At 37.3% G+C, this 22,440-nt stretch overlaps 1 protein-coding gene across 4 annotated transcripts in view; it reads right to left on the minus strand.

Moving 5' to 3' along the window:
• Positions 1-22,440, minus strand: part of ZNF385B (zinc finger protein 385B) — a 179,524-nt gene that overhangs the window by 123,989 nt on the left and 33,095 nt on the right. Inside the window, exon 1 of one of the 4 annotated variants that reach the window (XM_026111212.2) lies at positions 14,505-15,009. The exons of the other annotated variants lie outside the window; for them this stretch is intronic. Coding sequence (XP_025966997.1) covers positions 14,505-14,529 — 25 coding nt within the window. The 5' untranslated portion in view covers positions 14,530-15,009. Of the gene's footprint in view, positions 1-14,504; positions 15,010-22,440 lie in introns of those variants that run through there. 4 annotated transcript variants of the gene reach the window in all.

The following is a 22,440-nucleotide window of genomic DNA, read 5'->3' on the forward strand; positions in this document are numbered from 1 at the left end:
CTTTGGTGTGTAAGATTTATTATCTGTGAAGTATTTTATTGCCTTATTTACTGGCTTCAGTGGCCCATTCCAGTAAAGGAGGCAGATCAGCTACAGGCACCCCTAAAGACGAAGATGTTAATGACTCCAGCTGATGTTCCTGCTGCTCCAGCCAATGGAAAAGTGAGCCCTTGCAAGCTGCAAGTTTCCTGAAGCACTGCCGCAGCTCGCTCAAAGTGTTCACTACCTGGAGCAATGCCAAATATATTCCTTGGACTGATTCACAAAACTCTAGAAGACTACGCTCAGTCACCTAACAAAGAAAAGAAGTCACTTCTACCCTCCAAAAGCAGGACTACTCCACATAAAGCCAGGTATGACATGAGAAGGAAAAAAAATACTGCTAATTCGCTTCAAGGAAGAGGCTCAAGGCAAATATAATTCAGTAATGGGAAAATAAAAATAAAAATCAATGTGTTTCCATAAAACCTTTCACTTAAGGTTATACAAGTCATTTAAAGTCATTAATTTATTGAGGTTTTCAACATGCCTTTTCTTTGTTCACATAGCTATTGAAAAATTCATACGTGCAAACTTTTGCTGACAGATCTGACGTATAAAACCAAAAAAATATATTTTAAGAAGATGAATGTTTTGGAAATGGTTCGTTTGCACATGTCAGAAAGCACCCTAGCAAATCTAAATTCTCATAGTCCAGCAGTACGAAATTGGCTGTGTCCCTCAACCTTCATCATTAAATAAAAAACAGAAAAGAGACAATTCATGCAACATATACCTATATTTAAGAAACTAAATCCCTCCTTGCGCACTAAGAAAGAGGTGCCAAACTTGAAGGAAAAAATTCTCCTAATAGCTCCTTCCAATTACTGTGACATCCGGGACATACTGTATAGCCCCACCAGTGGTCATTCTAACTTCCCGGATCACTTGCTGTAGATACGTAAGGTTTTTGAAAACTACTGTGTTCCAGTAGCTCCAATTAAGCTCAAATGTATCCGCAGAATTGTACCAGAAGCTTCGCCCCTCAATTAAAAATGTGAAGAATCAAGCTAACACCAAAAATCTGGAAACCAAACTCAGGCAAATTCCACATATGGATCAACTGTGTAACACCATCCAAACATGTATCATAACCAGGGGTGGTTTAATGGCACTTAACAGACGAGAAGAACATACAGGCAGGGTACAAGGATCACTGCCACTGATATGGTCAGTAGCTATCCCTGAGACAAATATATGTAAAAAAAAAAATCTCCTGATTTTTGCAATTGCATATTTACATTCCTTCTTTTAAAAGAAATTACCAACATTCAGAACACATCAGATTTGGACACCGTGCGTTTAACATCACAGACTTAGAACTGGACTCCTGGAAACCCAGGCACATGTCACACGCCCTGGACATCACAACCCTAGGAAGAGGCCAGCTACATCCTAACTCTCTGTCTCATCCTTCATAGCCTGTTACCTTGCATACTCTTTTTCTGAGGGTGGTTTATTGATTCATTTTTCTCTTTGTAAAGGAAATGTCTTTATGGCCAAGCTTTACTTGCAAGGGATAGAAAGAAACAACTAGCAATTTGTATAAGGAAAAACACTAAATTTTTATAGCTGTCTCATTAACTGATCAGCTACATCGTGTTTAGACCACAAAAAAAAAAGAAAAAAGCAACCCTGCCCAAGCCAAGGACTGTCCTAAGGGAACAAACTAATTTAATATGCAACAAAACAGATTAATCTTCAGTAAGTCATTCTGCTTGATCTTTTTCATATGCTATCCATTCTTCTATTATGATATAAAGAAGTGTTGCCAAAACATATTCACTTTCATGGGAAACATCAATATAATCACTTGATTTTGGCAAAGTAATTGTTTCTAGATCCCTCTCTTCTTCCAATCTGCTCTGCTGTCTTCATGAATTATGTTTCAAAACATGTTTTAAAATTTGAGATAAAAAAGTCTTTCCCATAATTTCATACAAGTCCAGCAGAATGGAACTGTGAATCTTCAGGCATGTCTGCAATACAAATAATCATTCAGTTAATTGTTATGACATAAAAGAATATAACGTTTGAGAAAAATGCTTCTCATTTGCAAAGATCATCATGACTGGTCCTTTGCCAAGACAAGGCTTAAGAGTTGCAAAAAAGTAATCTAAAGTCTTGCTTAAAGGTTTTTTTTTGACATAACACTAGACTGAACAACTATATAACTTTTTCATCTTGAAATCAAGATATACAGTACGTACATATAATAGATTCCCTTATTAGACATTCACTGGCAGATATTTTCATTAGAATTCATGATATCCATTCTGGCTTTTTTGAAGGCATTTTATTAAGCCTCCATGCTCCATGTCCTCTCCAATTCTTATTACCATTTTTATACCCTCTGGTGGAAGTGACAAGAAGCAGTGCAAATCTGACAACCAGCAGCACAGAATCTAGCAAGAAATTACTATGCAAATGTGCCTGGGAGAAGATAACATTAATAAATATTTGCTGATAGGCCTTTTGCTCTCACAGGTAGCACATTTATAATAAAAACTTAACAGTAAATTAAACCAAAGATCAGAAGCCTCAGATGTATGTGTGGCTGACGGATAACAAAGAGGAAAAATCTTGTATGTGTTGTCATTTTAGAGGAACCAAGCCAAACTCACTACCTGAGAAGCAAATATTTTCTTACCAGCTTCTCACATTCTATACATGTTCAAACTATTTACCAAAAAAAGAAGCCTTTCTGTTCATCAGTGACTAGCAACCTCCAACCACTGTATGTCAGAATACTCAGATATTCTCAGTGCTAAAAGATGAAGCATAACACAGGCAACATTAGGCTTGGGGCGGGGGGAAGCCCTCTGGTTATTCATAAGAAACTTTATACATGTTAAACTTAAGTTAATCTGAAGCTAAAGGAATGTAAGTCACAGGAAAGCGCGGAAAATTTTGACTTCACTATAGGGACAAATCAGTTACATACTTTGACACGCAGAGAAAAATATGAAAGAATGGGAAGAAATACCAGTACATGATCACGTAAAATAAAAATATTAATTATTCAATTTAGACAGCAAGAGTGTAAGATCACGTTTCAGAAAAAAACAACCAACCATGGCTAATTACTTACCTTCAGTAATGAAAACTAGACAGAGGGCTTATGGACAGAAAAAGGTAGGCTATTCAGCAGTGACCAACTTTCACAGACATCCAAAGACACAGAAAGAAGTTTGCTTCTATCTTACTTGGAGTTTCTCCACCATAAGAAACGTCTACAAAACAACTTCCTTTTTTAATCCAACCTACACGCGGATTTTCAATTCTTAAAATACAAAATCATAAAGCATTTCTGAATTTATTTCTGGCCTGCACTTTTAAAATCCTTCTATGCTGGACAGAGGTACACGTATGGATGTCATTCTGACCAAGAGGCAAAAAGGGATTGTCTAGTATAGACAGCAGCTTATTACACTGAAAGGTCAAGTTCTCCAGAGACACAGAAATCACAGAAAAATTCCAAGTAGTACTTAAATTCATACAGCTTTCTCACTCCTACTTCTGTGCAAAAAAGTCCGTTATCAGAAAAAGACCATATTCTGGCAACAGGCTCTTTGGAGTCAGAAATCCTGAAGACCAGCTTGCAAGGTATTAGAAAGATTAATGTTCTGAATTACAGCCACAGGCTTAGAAGCAAGCCTGTTAACGATGACATCTTGTCCAGGCAGTTTTGTGCAGCTACTGTAAGCATTACTTTAAGTGTAACAGGAAGGAATTAGTTATCCAAAGAAATCAGCATGCTTACATCGCGCTTCCACTCTTCCCACAAACTACAGAAAAAATTCTTTACACTTCATTCACTGGATTGAAATGTCACTACTGGGGACAAACTCCAAATAAGTTAAAGACATCCCAAGCATAATAGTCTTAATATTATATAGCTATGATATTGGTTTCTAAACAATCCAGATGAAGTTGTAAGAGAACAGCAGAAGCCCAGAAAAATCTAGAGAAGCATCAGTAACGTCCTCCTAACTAGACGCTAAGAAACAGATTAATGGACTCAGTTCTGACTGAAAGCGTATTTTTTATTGTTAAGGGTACTTAGTGAAGACTTCAAAAATCAAGTCTCATCCTTCTATTTTTGTAGAGGCAAGGTTGTCATTCTGACTCATCACTGTCATTAAGACTGAACCATATTATTAAAAAGAAATATATACTTGTTCCAAATGTCACAGGACCTTTGCAGTTTTTCACTTTATACAAATAGTGTTGGACTGATTTTTAAATCAAGCTACCTTGGCATTTTATTAGGAGACTATATTTAATAATAGTAGGAAGGCAAAGACACAACAAAACCTTGAGGCTCAAAATTAGAAAATTCAAATTGGAATTAAAATGCAGTTCTTAACTGCAGAGATAACTGATTATTCAAACAATTTAGTAATGTGAGAGGTAAATTTACCCCTGAAATCCTTACATTGAAATTGGATGTCTCTCTAAATAACATGTTACAGTTCAACTGCAAAGTTACTGGACTTAACAGTATGCATTGACATACTAGGGATGAATAATATCTTCTACTGAAGGAATTATTTTGTCTAGTATTGTACAGGAGATAAGAGCTGGTGATTCCTTTGATCCTCAAAAATCTAGGAATCCTAGTGGATACAAGTTGGATTCTGATTTTGCTTGTACCAGAAGAACCAGGCTGGAAAACATATGGCCTACAAATTTGTTGACTTTCATTTTTTTCATTATTTTCAATTTATCAGTAGATGTCTCTTCAGAAAACTTCAGTCTGGCAGCAGATCACTCCACACCAGAGCAGTACAGTCATGTTCCATTAACGTTCAGCATTAAGGAGCAAGACAGACAGACAGAATGAACAACCGGGAGACCATTGTGATATACAAGGTCATTTGTGGCTCTCCAAACAGTCCTCTGTTGTATGTCGGCACTGTTACTGTTTGTTGCTTTAACACCTACATTTTATCTCAGACCTTGAACTTGCAAAACAGAATTTCTCACTACAGAACCCATGTAAAGGTAGGCAGAAAATGTGTTCAAACAACATGTAGCCCAGAAAACAGTACAGCAAGTAAATGGATTTCAGGATAGACAACGCATTTACAGCAGTACATCAATCTTTGCACATTATCACTACTCAGCTACCACCAAATTCTGCTATTTTGACACACATATACGACACATACAATGCTATATTCCATTTCTAGCTACGTGGTTTTTAGACATTCAAGACAGAATAAAAATTGACATTTTTTCACCCAAGTTTCAGGTGCGCTCCCTATCACATACATGGTATTCCACTCAGTCTTTCCAAATTATGCTTTTCCAGTAGTGTGCCTTTGCCATAGAGAAATCAGCATTGTACAAATGAAGCATATCTTCTTTCACAGCTGCTGAATTTGTTCCTTTTTCCATAGTACACATCTGTCAGTTCTGAGAATGAAAACATCTCCTATAGAATAAATGAAACTCAGAAGAGCAGAAACAGTCTGTTAATCAGCACCAGCAGAGACACATTTATGTTCCCCACACCACAGTCATTCAATTAACGAATGAACATTTCCGTGATTCAGATTTTTATCTTAGTTATTTAGAACTGTTAAAGTAACTTTGATGCTTCGCACTAAGCTTGCAAAGGGAAGACAGGGACACTGTAACTTGGAACTGCAGGAACAAGCATAAGATGATGATGAACTAAAATACTACTGAACCAAGAGTGAGGGAAACCTGAAAGCTGACCTTGGCACTGATATGGACTCTTCAGGGGCTTCTTCCCTTGACTTTATGGAAAAACACTAAGATTTTAATAACTGATAAAATGTGTAAAGAATTTTAACCAAACTATAGTCCATTTCTAGACAGAGATGCTAGTCTCATCTGACATCATTAGTTTCAAGTGCTTTTGTGTTTGTTAGTATAAGTGATTTAAAATTACTGTAAGGCCTGACTTGAAGCAACCAGAACAGTTTGCTCACCATTTTAAAAAGTAATCCCAGGTTTTCAAACAAAGAAAGGAGTACAAAGAAGGAATACTTTAAAAGTATAGAGAGCTTTATTTGCACAAGTCATCCGCTAACTTCAAGTCTGGATCATAACAAGTATTTCTGAAGCCAAACTGTAAAAAGATGGAAGAATAACTGCATTTGGTCTAACAGAGAAAGTATACTTTTGTCATTCCATCACCTTCTAAGAATTTAAGCAAAAATAAACATACTTTGATTAAAAAAATAGCCTGTCTTTCCTAGAGTAGATGCCCAATAGAATTAAGTGTAACAAACAGGATAATTATCGTCTAAAACTATATGAAGGCACCTGCTCTTTCCTTCTGCCACTGCAGTCTTCACATATTTAGTGTGATGAAATGCATAACCACAATTTCAAATAGGTCTATGACTTCTGCAGTGACGCTTGGTCTTCAGTGAATTAAGAGCCCTTCAAATGTAGTTCTTTAATGTAAAAGACAACTACCCAGAGAAACCTACATTAACAAGCAAAGACACTGACAAAGCTTCCCTATGAAAACATTTAACTTTCACTAAAGTGGCTAAAAGTAATTAAAAAATTAAATCATTTGACACAATTATTATTTATAAAGCTCTTTTTCAACTTTTGAATTTTGTTCTATCTAATAACATGCCTATCCGGCATAAAATGGACTTCTAAAGATAAAAGATCAATTTTCTACATTAAATTGTTTTTCTAAACCCAGAGATAAAAAGGTGAAGTACATCATATTGACACAAATGCTAGTATCTTACTATACAAACAAAGCAACACAAAATACTTAAAATTAAATTGATGGGGCCAGACTCTTTTCAGTGGTGCCCAATGACAGGATGAAAGACAATGGGCGGAAACTGAAACACAGGAAATTTTGACTGAACTGAAGGAAAAACTTTCTTACTGTGAGGGTGACAGTGCCGGAACGGGCTGCCCAGAGAGGCTGTGCAGTCTCCATCCTCGGAGATACTCAAAAGCCACCTGGACACAGTCCTGGACAGCCTGCTGTAGCTGACCCTGCTTGAGCAGGGGGGTTGAACGAGATCACCGAAAGCCCTGTCCAACCTCAACTGTTCTGCCAATATGTGGTTCTGTGATCATATATTTCCTCAGAACTACTTTTATGATAAACTGTACACTTCCTCAAAACAAATTTTCTCTACAAGAAGCTTTCCAGATTTAAAAAAAGACTGTTTTAAATTAGAAAACAACAGAATTCATGCTGTCCAGCTGTTTGCCCGTTCAGTTATGAGCAAATCCACTTCCAGTTTACAAGCACAGTCAAGGGGGGCAAACAGGCAGGATGTGCAGCCTCCACCACCTTCTCCAGCAGACCGCTGCACAGCTGACATTATTTCCACTTTCTGCAGGCAGGAAAATAAGGGAACTGATCAGGTCAGCAGTCAGAAAGTGAAAAACAGAACAAAATAAAAACAAAAACAATCAAAACCCAGTTTCCTGAAGTAGTATTTCTTGAGAACTCCTATCCTCAAAAAAAGTCTGACTTTTCGTCCCAATTTAATGCAACATTTCTTTTAAAGTGAAATTTTCAGTGGCAAGGAGCTATTTTCTTCTGCTCTAATTCAAACTCCTATTCATGAACAATACTCAAAATCCTGTGAACAACTGTACAAATTTTTAACACCAAGTGCATGGATAATCCCTGATAAAGACTGAGATAAATCACAGGCACAAGGGTAGGAGGCCCTTGAAAAATCTGGAACACACTAACTCCAGCCCCATTGTCAGAATCATTTTTATCAGCGGAACAGGGTAGGCTGCAGCAATGCCTTCTGCTCACACGAATTCCTCCTTCTTATTTCATTTTACTTCTTGACCTAATTGGTATATCATAGTTAAAAGCTCTAACGCAAATCTCTCCCTTTTCATCAAGAACGTGCACTTTCTGACGAGTGAGCATGAGCACAGAAGAGAGCAGGCGGAGCAGCCACACGTTTAAATTGCTGAGCATCTTCACAGCATGGAAATCCGACATGATCTTTATCCATTCTTGCAACAGCTGAGTCTGTCCTGCCCCCCCTACTTTATTTCCCAGAGCATTCTAGTAAATTTGGGCTTGATCAATGAGTATTTTAGGGAAGTCGTCCGCCACCTTTGCACAGTGACCATGACATTAGCAATAGCTAGAACGCTGTACGAACCAGGGAAGCATGGTGCACATTTTCATGCGACTCTGTTCAGAATACAGGGTTGATGATATAGATTTGCTTCAGGCTGTAAAGTGCAGGACACTGGAAATTCAACACCACGATATTTGGTAAAAGCTCAAACCAAACGTATTTACAGATCTGATATCCATTTAGAAATTAGAAATTACAATTCTGAAACTATAATTAGCAAAGCACATGTGAAATTATGTCGGTTAGAAAAATCTTTTTTCACAACTGTTTAATAGTTTGGATAAATACTTTTCAAACTCTTTTCTTCCTAAATTATACTTTTCTTAATTTTCTTACCTTATTCCTTTGCTAGCAGATATTTTGATATACTAATATAGCAAAAGGCTTTTTCTGCCTCCTAACACAATGATAAAAAACACAGTATTGTAGAATATCAGTGAACAATATGAAACACCTTAAGTACCAAACACTGACTATTTGCAACAAAAATCCTACAGAACTTGGGGGTTTACACAGCATTTAAGTAAATAAGTTTGTCATCCAAATAGTCACATATTAACAAGAATATTCAGTCACAAAGGATAGCTAGATTACAGACTTAATTCATCAGATGTTAGTAATTTATCACCTTATGATTTGGGGTTTAACCTTTATTGAATAATAACTCCAAAAATATTAGTTAGAGAAGGATATCAACTGCACAGATACCACACAATAACAACGATTCCAGAGAAGTCTCTTACACATTTAAGAGAATGTCAACAGAAATATTTTTTCACCAAAACTAATATGAAAAAATATTCTCTAAAACAAAGTCTTTTAACAGTGTGTCTGGAGGAAGGAGGAAAGAAAAAGAAACAAAGATCTTTCCTGGAAGGAGAAGTGTTTATTAGAGAAGATAAATTATTAAAATGATCTGATGTTTTCAAATGATAAACACAATGAAGAAAGGACAGCAATATTTTTACTTGTTTCTGCCAATGGTCAATAGTTATTAACAATGAATCTGGTATTACAACACTTTCACATAAACATTTATTTTTTAACCATGTCTAATAGGAAAAACTGAGGATGTTTTCATGATGATTTAACTCCGCAGTAAATAAACTTCCGGTGTTCCAACTTCAGCTTTTCTAAAAATCTGTGTCTTGCTTGCCAGCCGAAGTGACTGAATAGCGTAAACTTTATTTTCACAAGTAACCTGAGTGCATAGATGCCAAGTGCTATTTATATTTCCTTAAAAAGAGTCTTCTACAATTATTACTCTGTAGAGGATGAATTTTTACTATTCAGAACCCTACAAGAGACAAATCAGGCTTCAGCGGTACCACTAACAAAGCTGGCCGCCACACACTAATTACAATTCCTAACAATAAACTTTAGTTCTTTCCAACTAGTCTGTTTTTTCTTGATGAAGTGATTTCTGTGACTCTTTATCCAGATGTGCCACTCTAAAGCCTAGAAATCTTCCTCACCTCTTTATTTTCTCCATGTTCTATTTTCTTCAAGAGGGTTTACTGAGGCAAAAGCCTTCTTTTCTGTCCACACTTAACTGCTCAGTCCTAGAACTATGATTTCATTCTATGTTGAAACAAAACATGGTTGAGGATGTCATTGTTTCAAACCATCTAGGCAGAGAGGACAACTGCACATATGTGAAAATTCAGAATCCAGCCTGAGCCAAAATGACAAACAATTTTAAGGACATCCTTCATGGATTTCTTCTCTCCCTTTCTCCTCCCCATTCCCTCCAACATGAAGTATCCTACAGAAAGGATATGGAGGCGCATGGGAAGCCACACACTCCCAGATGATAAGTTCCAACTTCTGAATTATGTTATTACAGAATGCTTGAAGAAAGATAAACTGGAACAACAGTACCCTGGCTTATGTTAAATCCCCTTATAGCAAATTACGCAAGCTGCTATCCAATTTCTAAATGTAAAAAACAAAAAACAGGAAAAAACAGAGTTCCTGCATACGTTCTCTGCTCACGAAAAGCTACTCACTCAGCAAGGCAGAGACCTGTTCTCTCTTCGTCTAGCCCAATGAAAGTATAAATATTACCGAAGTGAAACAGCTCTAACACAACAGAATGAAGAAAGCCGACTCTGAATTCTGTAGACCTGAAAACATCAGTCTTCCAAGTGTGGGGCTCAAGTCCATACGTGTGGAATTGGAACTGAACACAGATCTCCCATACACTGTCCAGGGAAACCACATAAAACGGCAAGTGACACCATCAAACACATCGTACCCAGAATTCTTGTGCAGTCAAAAGTCTGAAGTTTTCACAAATAAACTCTTCCTACCAAGAAGAGTTTCCTCACCTGAGCTTTCACAGTCATATCATATCACTCTGGTAGTTTCTGTAACATACCGAATGAAGTTCAAAATCTCAAACCTTATTTTGAAGCAGCTATATAGCCTATTCTCAGAGTATTTTACAAACTTCCTCATCTTCTCTTGAGATCTGTACTGCTCCGTCACAGACAAGAACAAACCAAAGAAACCATAAGCAACACTTTCCTCATGATAGGTCCAGGATCATGGAATTTAGCCTTTAATCTGAGCACAGTGCTGGTATACTACAAAGTACTCTTCTTAGACCCTGCCTTCTCAAGCATCAAAAAGTGCTTTTCACACTTAAAAGAAACAAACACAAGTTAAAAAAAAAAAAAAAAACAAGAAAAAAAACAAACCCCACATATACAAAAGAGGGAAGTTAATAGGTTCACTTTCCCTTGAAAGACATACTATGAGCACAGTTTCAGAATCTGAGCAGAAAGCATATAAAAAATACACACAATTTCTTGGCTGAACATTCCAGGCAGGACCTCCAGAACACCAACTCCTTAGCCTATACATTGGGGGGGGGGGGGGGTACATATATAACCTCTGCCTCCAGAGGTAGGGCTCCATCAAGGCTGCTACAGTGAACTCACAGTTCTCGGTTTACTCAGCTCCTCCAGCAGGAATCAATGACCCTCACTAAAAAAAGGCAAATTCAGGATTTCCATGAAGAGGCTTGGCTATTCTTGGGTCCCAAAGACAAGATCATCAACATGGAATTGCTTACAAATCTCGACCACTTCCCTAATCATTTTTTCCTCTTAGTTGCAATATCCTTTTCTCTTTCAGAAGCTCTTTGTAAGTAAACCTGCGGTAATGAGGCTGCTAACCTCAGAACACTCTCTTAACCTGTAAAAAAATCTAACATAATATTCATGTTTTCTAAAGGAGATAAAATTGAAATTAGGGTGATATTGCCAATCTGATATATACATACTCTCTTGAAAAAAGAGAGGTTCCTACCAGGAAGCTAGGTAGTTCTGTCCAGCCTAACCAGCACTCCCGATGCTACTTCTTTAGCTACTTATCAATATGAAATGGCAGGAGGGGAAATGTCCAGCAATAACGACACTTGGAAGAGGATGCAAGATCTTTGAGGTTGAAAGCACCTTACATACAACAAGGTTTTGGAACAGAGAACTAGCCTGCTTCTAATATGACAAGCATGTATTTATAGGTATGAAAATCACGGATAAAAGAATCCCCAAAAGAATAAAAGGACAAGGAAAAGCACACTAGTTAAAGTACTTAGAGAAACAATACAACTTTTATATGACATGGTAGTGAAATGTGACGCATCCTTTTTCAAATGTTTGTAACATTTGCTGCCTGGTAGCCTTCAAACACACACTGAACAACAGCAAGCAAATTTATTCAAAGGTCCTAAAAAGACAGCAACTGTGTTTTTGTAAAGCTATATAAAAAACAATTTGTCAATCTGCATCTATGTTGTGACTACAGGCTGATCCAAAGAAGAAAGCTTAGAGAAAGGACCTTTTTTGCAGTGATACTCTGTTGCTCCTTCCAAGTGTCTTTTACAAGGAGTAGTAGCCTCTGTAGCTGCTACTCCTCTTCTTCCTCCATGATGATGAAAGAATCTAAAATTGGTACGTCAGTTTAAGTTACCTCTTATAAGCTATGGCCTCCAGCTTCTTCCTTCCCCAAAAGGTATACAGGAGCTGGTCAGGATCTTTCCTCAGCACTTTGAGAAGAAATGCATCAGCTCTAGAGCCCACCAGATCTTCCATACAAGAGGCAAAGTCAGAATTTGTCTCTTGCAGACACAACTTGACAAGAAAGCAAATACTGTATCATAAAACCTGCTCACTGCAGAATCAAGTCAAAATTGTGGAGACCGGTATTAAAATCAGCATAATTAAAATTATCTAATATACAGGTGATGTTAATACATCTTGGACAAAGTAATCCAAGTGAAGCCTAATAGCGTACAAGGTTAATCATCTTAGCCTTTCGCTAAAAGGTAGCTGCAATTGAGGGAATAGTTTATAATTTTGCAGTGTAAGAATTCCCTCTTCCAAGAGGGAAACATGGGTAAAAAAGCTGTCTCAATTTATGAATAAAATGTATTAAAGCAGGTTTTAAAAATTATATATCAACAATTTATATTGACTCCTATGAGTTAAATACTTCTAAATAAAAATGAAGTCTGTAGTATGTTCAAAAGTTATAGATCGATACATTCTAGACAATGTCTCCTCTGAATGTTTAGGGTGCTTCATACACATTTTTCAAGTATATTTTGTCCTTGATCCTTGAATAAGCACACAGAGCAGAATGGTATTGAACTATGGCAGATTTCCCCTATCATGCAAGAAGCTTACTGCACACTAATTACTAAACTCTCCATGAAGTACGAGAAGATGGCAACACATTTGTTAATATTTTTATATCATGAATGACAAATATATGCTTAGGAATAGTATCTGAAAGACTATAAAACAAAGTCAGTCCAAAATACTAACAAAAACATTAGCTGTTTAGGTCAATGGGGAAAACTTTCCCTTCCTTAGGGTCTCCTCTCCTGCTTTTTTTTTTTTTTTTTTTTTTTTTTTTTTTTTTAATCTCCATAGAACACCTTAGCAGAAGCGATCAGCTTTGACAGAACACCAAAATTCTGGCACTGAACCATGAATTGACCATTACCATAAAAAGAACTGCTAAATGAGAAACCATGTGCTCAGTATAAAACTAATTTCATGCTTTCAAAAGCACACAGTGGCTTCTAGCAAGATAGTGGCCCTGGGACTTGCAAAGACAGATTGGCTAACACAAATGGTGTGTGCTCCTGATGCAGTCTGCTTAGCCAAGCTTTACATGTACTGGCACTGAATGGAAATTCTCGAATCTTCTGTCAAACAAATAGACACTTATCTATAACTTTAGAGCTGAAAGCTATAAAACAGCTGCCTCATAAATAAATTTAGCAGGAAAACACATGAGCTGTCCTAGTTCCTCATAAAAAAAAAGCAGTCTTTACATAGTAAGCATAGGCATTTTTAGCAGGCAAAACAACATTTTAATAAGATATTTTTCAACATCTTCCCTCTTTCATTAAAAAAAAATCATACCAGCAGAGACAAATATAATCACAGCAGGTCACATCACAAACTAAACATATTAACACAGCAATAATACTTAATGAGTAACTGAAGTTAAATAATTTTGTGTGTGCTGCTATAGGCGAAATTCTCAATTACAACTTTTTACATAGGTACAAAGTCTATTTAGTTTTCGATAATGCTTTTTTCAAGCTTAAAAATTTACTACTAGAACTTCAGAGACTACCTTTAGCCCTCTATCTGTTCCTTTAAATAAAACTTACTGCACTAAATGTCAAATTTAACTGAAGCATGGTTAGGGAGTAGCGACAGTAATTTTATAACCTTCTCACAGCAAGTTGTCAGTGCAAATGAATTACTGCATGCTATCCTGGGCATGACAGGTCATAACTTTTAATATTAACAATGACAGCCATATACAAGATATCAAATCCAGTATACAATTTATTTACTTTCTTGTTTATCTGGAGAATCCAACAGCTTTTGTATTTTGCATATCATTATAACTAAAATTTGAGATTTAACAAGCCAGAAAGCTAGCTCTGGTAAGAGGTATTTAGTAACACTTCTAATTAGCTTCTTTCTATAACAATAATACACCATTATTGACATGTTCCAAAAACATTTAAAATGCATAGGAAGTCACCTACTGTAAAGAAGCCCTCTGCAAACAGCAAGCAAAGAAAGGCAGCTTGCCACGTATTTACAGAGTTACTTTTAATACTAAAATAAGAAGAGAACAAAAATAGGCATTATATACCTTGCCATTTTTGCTATCTTTTCCACTGGAATAACTAGAATACAAATGACAGACACAGAAATAACGGCAAACATGTAAGCATTAACTATTAATATGATACCACAAAGCTATTCAGTGAAGTTTAATAATAAACATTATGCTTACCTCTACTGGGAAGTCCACTCCACATTATGGCAATAGTATTTAACCAGCTGAAATAGCAACCAAGTTATATAAACAAAACTTCCAGTATGTAACCAATATGATCTACGGTGCTACAGACACTTGGCTCCAGCCCTGATCATCTGTGTGACAGCGCGCTCTTATACCAGTGCAGCTTCAAACCTTCCCAGATGCTGGCTTATTGCATTGCTCATTGAAAATCCTTCACACGCTGGCAACATTTTAGGGAAGGACAAGCACACTCTGAGTCATTTGTAAAGAAAGCAAAGCAATTTCAGTTCTGTATCTTCATGCGTACCGAAACACAGAGCACTGTCAAAGTAGAAGTCTGAAGTGAATTTATGCTGAGAAATAGGCAACCTAAGCCTTCATTATCAATGCATGAAATCAGCTACAGTGATCAAATTCAAACAAACCATAAAAAGGATATGATTATGAAAGGCTCTACAGATTTAGCTCCAAACCACACAGAACGAAGAATCATCTATCTAGATTGTGTAAATGTTAAAAATAGCTCTGTCTTCTCTACAATGAATATGAGACAGGGGAGAATCAGTAGCCTGTATTGTGATGAGCTTCATTATTGGAAAAAAACCTGCAATAAAAACTAATGAATCCTTACAGCTTTTCTAAAGAAGATTAATTAGCAATTATGCAAATGAACAAATAAGTACTTTTTTAACCACACAACTGACAGTCTATTATCAGGTATCACATTTGTTTATATATAAACAGTAACATAAATATTTAGATAAAATTGTGGAATACTGATCTAGCAAAGATCTTCTGTGCAGTCCAGCAGATTAAATATTTGCAGAAAAAAAACACCAACAAAAAGCACGACATTATTTGACCACATGCCTTTGTCTTTCAAGACAACGATTTTTTTAATTACTTACTACGGAAAAAATCTCCATGGCTTATTAAATTCTTGCTCTTTCTACTCCCACAGCGACTTCCCACTATACAAATCTTTTTGTCTTTACAGGTACTTCACACATTTTCTTTTGCAAAAACAGTAAGAGGGCATATGTCACGGTGCATACTCACACCCACGGAGATTTTAAATACACAGTGTAATACAAGTGAGATGTAATCATGAAGAGGTTAAGTTTGCAAAGACATGGGAATTTCTATTATAATATCTGTACAGTTATCCCAATACACTATTGTGTCATGAGACATCTACGAGAGAAATTTTGGCAGGATCTGTTCCCAGATGAGGATACTTACCAGACAGCAGAAAATATCCAATTTTCATTTAGGAGATAAAAAATAATAAACAACTCTGACTTCATTATTTTATAGTTTCAGCCATTTAATACTATTAAAAAAATCACTGTCAGGAGATACACACTGAATAAAAATGATCACCTTGCATTCATAGACCCTTTTTCATCCAACCGCCTACCCCTATAAACTGTGGGTCACATCCTTCCAGGGGTGAGCAGACCCTTGCAGCAATATGAACTCCACTGATCTCAGTAGCTCTCCAGGCAATCGCCCAGGCTGCCTGAATTACAAGGGGGACTCCCACCCCGACCAGGAATTCTCTCATCACCATTTCTGCAACCATTCTCAGTTTGAAAGTGTGGTAAACGATCAGCTGTATTTTTTAATCTGATGTTCTAGAACATCAGATTATCTGACGTGTTAAATAATGCTTCTTTACCACAACATAACTGCCCCATGAAGAGAGGTTTAATTGTCTCAGCAAGGAGTTCTGGAGAGAGTGTTGGCATGAGATTATATTTATGCATCCTAGTGCTAAGAAGTGCCAACCACAGTAGCCACTTTTATGTTGAAACTCCCATTCCACCCAAAAAAACCCTAAAACCATGTTTTTTCCACACTAGTCACATACCCAGTTTGTTTGCTTACAAATGCCATCTACCCCCCCCCCCCCCCCCCCCCCCCCCCGAAAACAAAAGCGTAGGCTACAGGTGGATATCTGATATCCAGTCTAATATCCATTAACAACAATTAAAACAAGGGTTTTCTTTCCCCCACTGGAGATTTTTTTAATGTTCTGCTTTAATGCAACTTCCCAATTACTAAACGTCAACCTTAATTAAACAGTAACAGAAATACACGTCATCTATTTATTTTTAATATTTTTATCAGTACTTTCACAGTGCAGCTGTTAAAAGATGGCACAAAGTATTATGGATGCAGTTTGTAGTTATTAGCAAACAAGAGACTGCCTGTAACATCAGCTTTGTCACTTGACATCAACTTTCACCAGAAGCATTTTTTAAGAAATATCAAGCGCATCAGAAGAATATAATAAATCCTCTTAATTTCAAAGCAACTAATTATGACCGCAATGAAAGAAAAACCGCAATCCATTATGTTTCAATTGTAAGAAAAATGTTACCTTATGTAATATGACGTATTTTCAAATCGGATTATGGAAGATACTCAAGTGACAGAAATAATGTGGAACCGCCTACCAAAGGTAAGCTTGCTCAAAAGAACACTGAGTAAGAAAAGAAGTTGATAGGCATTATAGTGAGAAGTGAAATACTAACAATTTCTAAACAGCTAACTCCAAACTAACCTAAAATACATTATGGGAATGCATTTTTTGAATCACATTGGAAGATGATATTAGTTTTACTTTTTAGCAAAAGAGACAATCTGATTTTTTCAATTAAAAACAAATAAACAAATTTTGCCCAGATTGGGATAGCAAGGAGGAGGCAACCTCTCTTCCACATAATGAAAAGGGGCAGAAGGAGCAACAGCCCTGTGGCATCACTCCATTTTGGGTCCCCCACAGTAGTCTGTTAGGACTACTTTCAAAAAGGCTGGGTTGTAGGCAGCAGATGGAGAAGGCAGAACAGGAACTGACTTTCTACGAGCCTAAGAAAGGTTTTGGCATAACACAAGACAGAGTAAGCTCACTCGTTTTCCTACCCTCCTTCTCTTCTTCCTGGTTAGAAGGACACTAGTTCCATAGCTATGTACGCACACATATAGTAGGACTAATCAGCCTACAAACCTATTCAAGTTACTTTTGATTAGTTTTCTTCCGAGTATTCACCAGAACAGTTCATAATGATCTTGCATAATAAAAATCAGACTATCCATGGGAATTTTTTTTTTCCAAAGGAAAACATAATACAAACACTGACAATGAATTTGAGGACCTAGTTCAAAAGGTTTAATGCAAGCAAAAATTCTGCTCCCCATCAAGCTGTCATAAAGCAGCCTTAAGACAGTGATGAAGCAAAGCCTTGGCCCAGCTAAGGTTCAAACCTACATACGAATACTTCCATACAAATACAATGACTTCCATCTAGGATTGGATTCTGCTGACAATTAAAAAACAAGGAAAACTCCACTGAAATCATAGTCATGCACTGCAGTTTTACTCTGTTGTAACAGACCATATTCTACCCCTTAATCTCATGTTCTCAAAATTGATCTTGCAAAGGTATACTGACCTAATCTGGAAAAGTAATTTCTTTATGTAGTTTAATAAAAAAGGTCTTCCTCATCCGCACCAGGGCAAAGGTGGGCAGTTTAGATTTGAAAGTGGCGTATTTTCAGAATGATTTCTCAGTGTTTGCCAATAGTCATTTTAATTTTTTACAGAAACAAAGTCAAATGCTTAGAAAATGAATTATTATTCTAAATGAGAGCCTCAAGAAGGCACTTTTTATTAGACATAGCTAGAGGACATTATTCACACTTCCTAACTCGAGGCTTCTAATTTGAGAACCTAATATACTTCCTCAAGTTCCCTATATAGCGCATGGATCTCGCCTTCCTCTCTCCATTAACTTGAAAGGATGCCTAGACTTCCACTCTAATATGACATGACACGAGAAGACAAAGTAGAACTAACATTTCTCTATTGCCAAAAGTGAGAAACCTGACTTCTCCCTATGCCCTTGTTCTCCTCCTGTGGCCCAGATTACATAGTTTTACTTGCTCCCTTGCACTAGCTTTATCAGATCCTTTTTGTGACTTGATTTAAATCAATATCACAATGGAAAGCATCTATTTATGTATTTATTTTGTTCGGTTAGTATGTCCCTGGATCACAGTAGTGACTGGTGAGAAATGGTCTTGAGAAGTACCCAGAGAGAGCTCCTTCACTCTTCCACCCTCAAGATAGATGTCCTACGTGAAACCCTACGCACAGCCCATGAGGTCCTTGCATTTGTTGTTATGAGCAATATCATGCAACTGTCACAAATGTCAATCTTATAGGAAATTAGCCTGTGATACTTCCTAAGGGTCACACAGGAACACATTAATCATAGGACAGGTCTGTATGAAGAGTCACAGCACAGCGTCCACAGCATTTTCAACACTGTCCTGTGAGGTCAGAAATTTGAGAGCAAAAAGGCAGAGCTGCTAGCAGAATACAACACTAAAGGGCAGACATCCCAGCCTCACTTCCTACCAAGCCTACAGACGGTTTCAAAAGGGCATCACTGAGTGCTTGCTGGACCGCAACACACATTGCTGTAACACAGCTTAGGACCCTAGGAAAAGCGATCCCACTTTTCAGCTTCTAGAATTTGGGCACCTTCTGTAACAAAAATGAAACTACACTGCTGATTTCCAGCAATCCATAAAATTTGGATTTTGATAGGTATTTCTAGAACACCTAACCTTACAACTACACCAACTACTTCTGTGTTAGCACACAAGCAAAGGAGAGAAAATCAGGAGATTCACCAGGACACACACCCCAGGGAACAAGCAACAGGAGTTTCTGCAGCAGTAGCAGTCTCCAAAGGAGAACTAAACAGAATAGAATGAGATCATCCACAAAACTGGCAACAGTAAAACAAACAACTCCCTGTTATCCTACAGATAGTTCAATTAATAAAACAGGTTTTAAAAAATAAAAATAAATAAAAACAGCAGAACAAATCAACAAAGAAAATTGCTGTGGAGCAAAAATATGGATCCGCCAGTTTGAGCTATAGCCCAGACTGCAGCACCACCTTGTGGAGGTTGTGCAAGGCTGCATCTGCAACACTTCTCCTGCCCTAACTAAAAACGGACCACCCTCCCGTTTTTTCCCCCGAAATGGATTTCTTTCACAGATAAGAAGGTGAGCAGTTTTAAACTAGCCAAGTTTGTACCATACTCTCAAACCAGGGTCCTTCTCCTCCTCCAAAGAGCACATGCTCTAGCCCTTGTTTCCTGGGTTGCTGGTGCGATTTAGGGTACCCTAAGAACCAGACGGTGACCTGATGAACTCCTACAGCTACCGCGTCGCAAGGAGGATGTATGCTCGGACTCTGTCAAGGCACACTGCTGCAAAACTTTGAGACATCGTTTCCTTCTTTCTGGCAGAAAGCCAGCAGTGTATCGGATGTGCCTGGCAGAGAGGTAGAGAAAGGCTCTTAAGCACAGTGTTGTTGACAAACCTCAGCATGGGTTCCAGTAAAACAGGATGGGTACTAACAGCAGTTCACCACTGCTGGCACAAACAGTAGCAAAGACTAACAATCAAAAGGATGTTTTAAAACATTCTGAGGCCACCTGTCAGAGAGAGGACCTCACAAGAGGAAGAATATGAAAATACTCCTCACGACTCCTCCATACTCATCACCACGTGGAAGAAAGTCAGGGAGCCTGCATACGGCGGTGGTGCATGGGTCAATTCCGTTACAAAGGTCCAAGCCAGTTTTCTGACAGTTTTAGGAGGACAGTAATCCAGATTTCTGTACTTTCAGCATATATTTACAGTCACAGATGTTTACAGTCACCTTATTTGCAACAGGAATATTACTCATTTCAAATTGATTTCACAAAGACAGAGGAAAATAACTCCAACCACAGATTAGGAGGAACCTTTGCAGGAAAGCTTCCCGAGCTGTGCTGAGCAATCAGCTGTCCGCTGCCTGCTGCAGGAGAGGGGCACCGTAGTTACAGCAAGCGGGTAGGGCAAGGACTGCCTGCTTCCCCTGCACAGGGAAGGAAGTCTGGTCGCTGGTGAGGTGAGATGGACGTAATTGTTCTTTTACCATCTACACAACTAATTGTGTTCACAATGTTAGGCAAGGAAATGGGAAAGAGATTCTCTTTACAGGGGGTAATAACATTCCAGGGACGTGGATTAGGACCAAGCTTGGATAACGTTAATTTATAATTTATAATTTCCACTTCTTTTTAGAAAGTGTTGAGAATTACATTTTGGTAAATCGTGTTCATCTACTGGCTTTTAGACAATATATTAAACTGTCTATGCAATTATAATAAACTGCCTATGCAAAGTATTTTCTTTTAAATGATACGAAACTAACATCATTCAGCTATAAAAACAGAATGCCAATTTCAACATGCACCATACAGACTAGTATAAATAGGATATAGTCTGATACAGTGTACTGCTAAAAGAAACAAATTTAAACTCCTATGCCATACAGTGACTCCAAAATATATGTTCCAGCAACCAAAATATTCTCAGCCTTAAAGCATTCTTTGGACTGTGGTGCCAGATGTCAGGTGCAGGGGTTAAGCTAACAATAAAGCAATACAAAGTATACAGTGCAAACATTTTAAATGTTTCCCATCAGCACACAGAGGACTTAAGTTAAATGAGAATGTCTCATATACAAAGATATTTCAAGAAAGTACACAATTAAGTCATTCAGGTGTTATCCAATGAGAATTTCATTTTTTGGACTATAGGCCTTACCCAAGTGATAATCATACCCTACTTAGATTCAAAACCAAAACTATACCACAGACTTCCAAAAAAATAGTCAAATTCAATAAAAAAAAAGATCAAAAGCAGAAAGAAAACAAAGAAAAGGAAAAGGAGTAAGTTTCTTGTTTTTTCCCCACCAACATTTTTCAAAGTTTTTGATTTATTCTTTAATGCAGCTTGACTGCATTATTTAAAAAAAAGTGATTTCCCACGCTGCCATGCCACTTTCTTAATAAAATGAATAAATCTCTTTCATGAACATTTGAGGTCTGTCACTTCATCTATATTTGTATACTAACTATTAATAAGCAGTACCTTCTGCTTCTTCTAGACAAAAATTCCTTAAATCTGTAGCATTTTTTTTTCCTTTGTCTCAGAACCAGAAAGGATGACTGCTATATCTCTTTTAATGCAAGATGCAAAGAACGCTTTAAAGTTCAGCTTTGCCCCTTTTGGATTCTACAGGATGTCCAAAGACAACTTGAGTTTTATTCAACAAAATTACCTGAAGGGAAGAAAGGAAGCATCTGCTTTCACTATCAACAAGAAAAGCATACTTAACGTGCTCTAACGAATTTTCTTTGGTGTTGTTGGAAGCTTCTGAATATCACAGAAAAATAATAATCCTGCAGCAAAGTCCTTATAAAACTGTAAACATCAATGCAACAGAACATCTGCCACACCATGACCCCTAAAAATAAAGGGGAGGGGGAAGGTGTCACAACTTCCTTAGCCTTATAGCTGTACAAAAATGCATTATTTGTTCGTTACTTTCTCATATGCCTAAAGGAGTAGGGAAATGCTAGCATCTCCCTCAGAAGAAATACTCAGAATAACACTAAAGCAAAAAAACACCAAAAAAACCCCATAAAACCCTAGGAGACCTATCAACCTTTTGTATGTTATGTGCTTTGCACCTTTACATTTCGCACATTACATATGCTTTGTAAAAGCACTGGGCAAGACGACAAAGGTCCCAAATAAGTAAAAACTATTATGTCAAATCACTTCTCATTTTAATGAAAGTGATCAAAGCTCAGATGTGTGAAAGCAGAAATGATGAAAGAAGGACCAGGTCTGTAAATTCTAGCACTCCTCCTCCTCTCTCCACTACGTTTCTTTAAAAACTCCTGCTTTGCATGCAGTGTCCTTCTAGAACCTTGTTTTGGGAAGCAAATAACGAGACGCACTCAACTACTTAGATGCATAACAGCTACTTTTAAACAGACCAACTTC

The sequence above is a fragment of the Dromaius novaehollandiae genome, chromosome 7 (genome assembly GCF_036370855.1).
Source record: "Dromaius novaehollandiae isolate bDroNov1 chromosome 7, bDroNov1.hap1, whole genome shotgun sequence".
In the NCBI taxonomy this organism is placed as follows: domain Eukaryota; kingdom Metazoa; phylum Chordata; class Aves; order Casuariiformes; family Dromaiidae; genus Dromaius; species Dromaius novaehollandiae.